At 51.6% G+C, this 8784-nt stretch overlaps 1 protein-coding gene across 1 annotated transcript; it reads left to right on the forward strand.

Moving 5' to 3' along the window:
* Positions 1-617: 617 nt before the first annotated feature.
* On the forward strand, positions 618-2603 carry LOC124663282 (mitogen-activated protein kinase kinase kinase 17-like). The gene is made up of 2 exons (XM_047201007.1): positions 618-2027; positions 2599-2603. Exons 1-2 carry the CDS (start codon positions 695-697, stop codon positions 2601-2603), a joined length of 1338 nt encoding a protein of 445 aa, XP_047056963.1. The 5' UTR covers positions 618-694.
* Positions 2604-8784: the final 6181 nt, after the last annotated feature.

Consider the following 8784-nt stretch of genomic DNA (forward strand, 5'->3'; position numbering starts at 1 on the left):
ATGGTGGTGGTGGTGCTGCTGGTGCGACCTTCCCGGTCGCGATGTACGTGCTTTTCCTCTCCTACCTTGCACTGCTACTTGTTCCATGTTCAGATCTGATGCATGTGCTTAGTCTGATGTGTATGGTTAAGTATGCTTGTGCATCTGTAATGTTGATTTCGGTAATTAAACTCACACATAAATTGCCTAATAATCTAGCACAGAGTTAGTTTTTCTAGCCCTCCAATGAAGATAGTCTCGTGCTCCTCGTTCTCAGGTCTCTGAAAAACACGCTGAAACAGAGGCCATGTAGTATTGATGCTGCGCCACAGAAATAGAACTCGGAGATTCATTGGCGGCGAGGAGAGAAGATCCTCCCGATTGGCAGCATGAGCCGCGCGTTCCCACCCACACAATGTCAAATTGCCGCGCGTGGCGAGAACGCAGAGCCCACGCTCTCTTTCTGCCTCGCCAAGTTGAGCTTTGACACACACCAAACACCTTCGCCCTAATCTAATACCTCACCCAATTAGCTCCAAGTCGTCTTCTCCTTCCCCATTCCCCTCCTCCATGGATGTTGTATATATAAACGCGCGCAACCACAGAACCAACTTCACAACAAACAAAAGGAACAAGAAGATCAAGCAACCACCGAACCGAATACGCAGAGCAGCAGGCAAGCAACCAGCCGCACAGACAAGCACACAAAAGAGCAATGGCGATCGCAGTCAGCGGGCAATGGACGCAGCTTCGCACGCTCGGCTGCGGCGCGTCGGGGGCCGTGGTGTCGCTGGCGGCCGACGGCGCCTCGGGGGAGCTGTTCGCTGTCAAATCCGCCGCCGCTGCGGCCGACGCGGCGATGCTGAGCCGGGAGCAGGGGATCATGTCCGGGCTCTCCTCGCCCGACGTCGTGCGCTGCCTCGGCGGCGCCCAGCGCGACGACGGCTCGTACCACCTCTTCCTCGAGTTCGCCCCTGGTGGCTCGCTCGCCGACGAGGTCGCGAGGAACGGGGGGCGCCTGGAGGAGCACGCCATCCGCGCCTACGCCGCGGACGTCCTGCGCGGGCTCGCGTACATCCACGGCGAGTCAGTCGTGCACGGGGACATCAAGTCAAGGAACATAGTGATCGGCGCCGACGGGCACGCCAAGATCGCGGATTTCGGATGCGCGAGGATGGTAGACTCTGATCGGCCGATCGGGGGCACGCCTGCGTTCATGGCGCCGGAGGTGGCCCGAGGGGATGAGCAGGGGCCAGCTGCCGACGTGTGGGCTCTCGGGTGCACGATCGTCGAGATGGCCACTGGGCGCGCCCCGTGGAGCGACGTCGACAACGTCCTCGCCGCTGTCCACCGGATCGGGTACACGGACGCCGTGCCGGAGGTGCCGGCGTGGCTGTCTCCAGAAGCCAAGAACTTCCTGACCGCGTGCTTCGCCAGAAACACCGGCGAGCGGGCCACGGCGGCTGAGCTCCTGGAGCATCCGTTCCTGGCATTGCAACCCGGCGAGGCCAAGGCCAGGCGGTGGGTGTCGCCCAAGAGCACGCTGGACGCCGCATTCTGGGAATCGGAATCCGACGAGGAAGCCGATGAGGAGGAGGAGATTTCGGTGAACGCGTCCGAGAGGATAAAGTCATTGGCGTGCTCCGTCTCGGCCTTGCCGGACTGGGACTCCAACGAAGGCTGGATCGATGTTCTCGGCGGCGAGCCGTGCGACGAGGCTCGCGATTCGCCAGCGACCAAGGAGTCAGGCAAAGCGATCGGATTCGCGGCGGTGCCAGCTGAAGGCGTAGCTGTCGTCGGTGGCCTTTCGAGTGACGAACAACTGGAAGCTGAGGACCGGCCGCCTTTCGGTGGAGATATCCTAGCCGATGATCGTTCCACTGATCGTCAGAACAAAGTCTGTTCGAGCTCAGACAGAGATGTGCTATCATTTGAGATACCCTGTAATAATCCAATCAATGCAATAGAAAAGTTCAGTTCTCCACATATTTTGCTGTCCCGTTCTTCTGATAGTAATTTCGCCTTCGTTCCTGCCCTGTTCTGGACCCGTACTGACAAGTGTGTTCTTGGTGGCTTTATGCGCGTGTTTGGACAAAACAGCACGCCTTATTTTACACTTCCAACCAATCGGAAAGAAATGTGTTTCTTTACAGCGAGTAGTTTTATGATTACTTTGCGTTATACGTTCAGTCAAAGTTAAATCTTGTTATTTCGATCCTGTATATAATTAGAAACGAATATTAGCATTAATAATACTCCCTCCGGTTCTAAATATAAGCCATATAGTTTCTGACACGGAAATTAAAAAACGTATATTTAGGAAAAATTACACCATGTTTAGCTAGGGTTAACCGTAAGTAATTAAATCTCCCTCCGCTAATAGAGGACTTTGCATAAGATAAGTAAACCTAATTAAATCTTCAAAATATTGTCCATACAAGTAGGGCAACGCAATAAACCTTATATTCTGGATTTTTTCTCAAAAAACTACATGGCTTATATATAGGAACGGAGGGAGTATAACATTAATAACATGGAGTAGTAAAATTCTCATAAAATATATTTTTATATTATATGCATTTGATGTTGTGGATATTAATATTTTTTCTTCTATTTTAGGTTAAACTTTGCAAAATTTAACCTTAACTAAACTCAGGACGCGAACTAATTAAAAACGAAAGAGTACGACATAGCTATGTGGTTATGCCTGCTTTTTGTCACCCTATAAATACTTGATACGCCACCGAAAAATACAACCCCAACTCCCCGAGCAATTGTATGTACCAGTCGAAGGGGGGATTGCGTGTTGAGAACCATTGGTTTTACCCTCGCCTCCTCCGCTCATATGTTGTTCAATCTTCCGTCGGCGACCAAATCAGCCTCCCCCATCTCTAGATCTGGCACCTCCGTTATGCGATTATGCCGAGGCACCGCTCAATCGGGCCTGGGCGCCGCCGTGGCAGTTCCTCTGTGATGTGGAATTCTGGTCGGGTGGCACTCTCCGACGAGGCGTACAAGCGCCATGTTCGCTCGAGGTTGTGAGGAAGTGCGACGCCCGCCGCTATACCAACAGAGTTCGCGAGCCACCGCCGCCCTTCACTTGCGCCGGAAGTTGCAGAGCTTCACGGGGGGGCACATTTTGGTAGCCAGGGTTAGCGACTTTTAGATGATTATTTTAGTATAGGTTAGCGGTAAGTTGCAACACTAAATGCATGAACTGTGATCATCGTTGAAATGTTGAATTTCGCCACGACTGTGTTTTTTTTTTCTTTGAGAAAAAATATACAAGTTGGAATTGAGGTTTCTGGCAGAGGTAATTTTAGACTGAAAAACTCGCACTGTATTTTCAGAGTTATTTGTTTTTGTTGCGAAACTGTATTTTTGGAGTTTTAAAGGTCGGGCATTTGAAGGTGTGCTAGAGGAGACGAATGCAGGGCGACAACGTCACTTGCGACTTGTCCGTGAAACCACGACAGAGGAAAGAAAACCCCGCGAATGACCGTTTCTTTTTTGAGATCACGGCACTTTATTAATCAAACAACAACATTACATAGAGTTCTCCGGATACATTCCGGGGCAAAGTTTCTGACTAAGTAAGAAACAAAATGCTCAGCCGAACGAGCAAGAGTATGTGCCGATTCATTACTATGACGAGAGACATGATTAATCGAAAATGTGGTGAAGCCTGAACCAAGAAACTTGATGTCCTGGCACACCACACCCACGAAGCTGCGATCATGTGCTGGCGACCTGAGCCGCTGGACCAGAGACAGGCAGTCTGAAACAACCATCACCTTGTTGAAACCCTCCTCTCCAGCTAGGGCAACCGCGCGGCGAAGAGCCAGCGCTTCAGCTAGTTCAGGCATCGTGACCTCATTCAGCAGCTGGCTGCATGCAGCCAAGCAGGCACTCTAAGAGGTCGAATCCCCCCTTGTTTGGGTTGCGTGCGTACTTCTATTCCGCTGTCGGAAGTAAAGTTGGGTGCGAGGACCTTTTCTATTTTTGCCAATAAATGATGAGCTACAAAAGGATTCATTTTTTTCGTGCTCCTTTATGGATATTCCCACCACTTAACATCTATGTCACCAGTGTGGTCTCGGATCACGACGCCAATACCCATCCGATGAGAAGGAATGAATAGTCAACATTTATAAGAACCGTACCTTCAGGCGGCGGAGACCATCGAGATGAAGTAGGAATGGTTTCACGCCTATTAGAAGGAGACGGAGAGAAAAGATGTTGCTCTATCATATCAACATAAGCCTTGGATTGTTCCGCAATGCAGTGAGGATATTTCATCAGTTCACCATTACGCACCCCATTGCGAGCAGTCCAAATATGCCAGAAAACCACGGCCAGAACCATGCATTCTTTTTCCGATGATCTTGCAAGAAACTCGTGGAGCCAGGTCTTGGTGCTAGTGAAGAAGCTCCTATGGAGATGAATATTGCATGCAGACTTGATCTCACTCCAGACCTCATTTGCGTGAACACACAAAAGAAATGCATGAGCTGCGGTTTCCTCCCGGTTACAGTAAATGCAACCACTATTAGCTGGAATATGACGCCGGCAGAGCTAAGCACCCGTGGGAAGGCAATCATGCGCAAAGCGCCAAAGATTTATCTTCATTTTCCCCGGTGCCCTAATTGCCCAAAGCTTCTTCCATAATTGGGCATCATTCTCTGTAATGGAGCTTGCACCTCCTCCCTGCATACTGCGATCCAAAAAGAATTTTTCTGATCTTGCCAAGTTGTAAGCAGAACGGACTGTGTAATCTCCAAACTTAGTGTGGGGCCATGACATAAAATCCTCCCAACACGACGGCTGATTGGAATCTGCAACACCTGGTTAGCCACATCCTCTTCAAAAACAGCACGTACCACATCTACGTCCCATGCACCGTGATCATCTTGGAGGAGAAAATCCACGGTCGCGCCTTCAGGAATTGGCGCCAGAAGAGTGAAAGAACCCAAATAAGTGTCTTGTAAGGATTCATTGTTGACACCCAACCGCTGCATCACATCCTCTTTGACTTGATCACCACAACGAAGGCCAAAGAAAATTGAAGATTTCTCCAAGTTAATCCTCTGTCCTGAACCTTCGCAGTAATTAAGCAAGGTCTCCTTTAGTGCCTCAACACTCCTGAAATCACTCCGTGCAAAAAAGATGCTATCATCTGGGAACAAGAGATGGGAAATAGGTGGCCCAGATAGGCCATTTCGAACCCCATGTAGCACCCCCAAATTCTCTTTATGAAGCAGCAGACTAGACAAACCCTCTGCGAATGACCGTTTCGTGTCGCGGCGAAACCAGAGATTCGATTTCGCGTGTGGTTTATCCCGTTACAAAAAACAATTCCAACCCAGGTCGACTCGACTGGAGGCGGATCGCGTCGGCTCCTGGGCCACGAAACAGGCGAGGACGGGGCATCGGCGTCAGCCTTCACCGTCTACCCCAGGCTCCACTACACGTCTACACTTAATTAATGGCGCGGCAAGAACACAGCCTCCATCCAGAGTGGGAATGCCGCGGACCTACGCCTGGTAGCGAAAGGAAGTAAAAAGAAGCCGTACGTGCCGCCCAACCGTCCAGCCAAGGCAGCGCCGCCCAGGGCGAAACCTGTACCGACCAGCGCCGCAGCCGCGTAGGGTTTCTGTACCGACCATCTGTGCCGACGGCGGCCGTTGGCACAGCCTCACTCGCCGTCAGCCCAGTAAATTGGCCGTCGGCACAGCCTGGCCATCGGCACAGAAACCCTAGAGCCGATGGCCGCCGTCGGCACACCTTAGCCGTCGGCACAAACCCAGTCTGTGCCGACGGCACGTAACCTAGCCATCGGCACATGGACAGATGGTGGGGCCACCGACAGCCACCGACAACGGCGTCACCAGGTGGCAAACGGCGTGATGTGGGCCGACGGCCAGGCCATCGGCACAGCTTCCCCGCCCTTTTTCCTTCTTCCCGCCCTTTTCCCCGCCATTCTTCTCGCGCCATTTCTTATGTAGGCCGACGGCCAGGCCGTCGGCACAGCTTCCCGCCAATTTTTCCTCCAACATTCCCGCCATTTTTCCCCGCTCCATCCCTCCCGCCATTCTTCTCGTGCCCATTTTCTCCCGCCAAGTTTTCCCGCCGTTTCAGCCGTCGTCGTCCTATATATATAGCCATATCTTCTCCACACTAACATCACCAGCAACATTTCTCTCCTCATCAACTCTCTCATCCAAAAAACACCACAGAATCCTCTGAGCTCAGCTGCCGTCGAGATGGCTCCTCGTCGCCGTAGCAACACGGGCTTCATCGGCGTTCGCCAGCGGGTTGCGGGCCATTTCGCGTCCGAAATCACCGCCGGTGGTGTGCGTGTGTGGCTCGGCACTTTCTACACGAAGGAGGCTGCTGCCCGCGCATACGACGTTGCGGCTTGGAGGTTTGGCCGGTCGCGCCACGAATTGAACTTCCCGGAGGTCAGGTCCCTGACGGAATCCGAGAGTCTCTCTACTGAGCCGCTACTTCGCTCAGAGGGTGAAGCGCAGCGGTTCAGAGATGGCCAGCGGCGGATTGATACCACCAAGGCGGACGAGCAGTTCATGGCACAGTGGCGCAGAGACCATCCCGGAGACGTCGCGGCCACGCGCGCATTCTGGAAGGAGAAGCAGGCGTACAGGAGAGAGAGGAGGGCGGGAAAGCGGCAGAGGAGGGCCGAATATGACGCGGAGTACGCCAAAGGAGAGGCGTCGACATGGGAGGGAAATGATGAACGGTGGTTGTGGAACCTCTCAAGTACCGCTTCAGAGGACACCCCTAGCGAGGACGAAGATTTCGAGAACTGATTAGTATGTGTGTGTGTCGAGTTCGTGTGTCTAACGGGTCATGTGTCGACCCAGTGTTAAGTGCTTTGTTCGTGTGTGGGTTTAGTTTTTTAAGTGTTTTGGTTTGTGTGTGAGTAGTGTAGTTTTTAAGTGCTTTGCTTCGTGTGTGGGTGTAGTTCTTTAAGTGCTTTGGTTTGTGTGTGGTCTAGTTTTTTAACTGCTTTGGTTTGTGTGTGGGTCTAGTTATTTAAGTGCTTTGTAACGTGTGTGGGTCTCAAGTTCTTAAGTGTATCATTATTGTGTGTCGTCAGAAATCGAGCATCGAAGGGTGGGAATGGTCCCAAAACTCAGGCAGATTATAGACTGTAGGGGTAAAATCCAGGATCTGTATGTGCAAACTCCTGGTACGGCTAAAAGGGAGCCTACTTTATGGTAAAGTAAGCCCAATCTATGGTTACCATGTACATATGTCCTAAACAAACCAAAGCAAATAAAAAAATCCATTGTTACTCCGTCACACGGAGAAAGCTATAGGGGTAGATCTGCGGGGTCCCCGCCCTAGGGTTTCCGAAGATACAGATCAGCGGAGCGTCGGAACCGCTTAAAACTTGCATATGTCCCTAGCATATGTGCACAAGTGTGATGTAGGGTTTGGCTAACCTTGCATGTACCCGGCGTTGACGATTTTCGCAGACATGGGCCAGCACTTGGTGAAAATCCAGGATCTGTATGTGGAAACTCCTGGTACGGCTAAAAGGGAGCCTATTTTATGGTAAAGTAAGCCCAACCTATGGTTTTCCATGTACATTGTGCCGACGGCAAGGTGCCGACGGTTGCCGTCGGCACAGGCGTGGGCCGACGGCGACGCAGGCTGTGCCGACGGCCGCCGGCCGTCGGCCCCTCGGCGGGTTCCCGTAGTGAGTTATTTGGCATTTTGTCTTTAACTCAATCTAATTCATATAAAATCATAAGAAAACATATAAATAAGTTTAAATTATTTAGATTTATTACATAAATTTTTGTCACCTATTAAATGACAAAATACTTGTTGAATCAAATGTAAAATTACCCAAATGTAAAATGATACAAATAGGCTAGGCATTGTTTTCTTCTGAATTTTCGTCATTGTTGTTGTTTGCAACATTGTTACCAACACCATCTCCCAGATCAGCAACCACCCTAGCCTCGACAGATCCCGGGAAGGCTCCGTCCTAGAGAGACGTGCAAGGCCAGGAGGAAGCCGCGGAGTGACGACCTTAGCAACGCCGAGCCCCACGCAGCGACCTCCCTCCCTGTAGCGACATATGAGCGGAAGGGCCGAAATCCCCACCGTCCCCTTCACCGACGTCGTGGCTTCCGACCGGCAGCACCTCCGGGGCCGAAATCCCCACCGTCCCCTTCACTGACGTCATGGCTTCCGACCGGCAGCACCTCCGGGAAGGAGGGGAGGGAGAGCGGAGGGAAACAATGGGGGCGACGCGGCTCGGGTGGGCGGGGGGAGGGGAATGGGGTCGGCGATCTAGTTCTTTAACTTGTATTGCATGGTGCAAACGATAGAATAATGTAAATTTGAATTCACGTATAAAATTAGCCTTTAATTGTTTTTAGAGGCATCTTCCGTTTTTTGAGGCATTATTGAATAATGGCTTAAATCTATTTTTAAAGGCATAATCAACTGTGACGTATTGTACCGTGCCGTCCTTCCGTGATTGTCCGGCCGTCACGTACTACCGGTTTAACGCGACGCGTGTCGAGCAGAAAGCGGCATGAGGCCTGCGGCGAAGTTGGTCCGAAAGCGTGGATCGGCGATTTGCACAAAAATAACCCAAAAGTTAAAGAAAAGCACAGACTGACCCTCCGGCGAAACTATTTCACTAATCTAACCCTTTTGTGTGGCGCCCCTCTCATCGGCGCCACACAAACCAGTGTGGCGCCCCTCCTGCCGGCGCCACTCGCCCAGCCGACGTGGCGCCCTCGACGCTGAGCTGGTCTGCCGATC

Source organism: Lolium rigidum, chromosome 6 (genome assembly GCF_022539505.1).
Source record: "Lolium rigidum isolate FL_2022 chromosome 6, APGP_CSIRO_Lrig_0.1, whole genome shotgun sequence".
Classification (NCBI taxonomy): Eukaryota; Viridiplantae; Streptophyta; class Magnoliopsida; order Poales; family Poaceae; genus Lolium; species Lolium rigidum.

Excerpts from the sequence above, each read along its gene's own strand:
- LOC124663282 (XM_047201007.1), top strand. The coding sequence starts at position 695 with ATGGCGATCGCAGTCAGCGGGCAATGGACGCAGCTTCGCACGCTCGGC.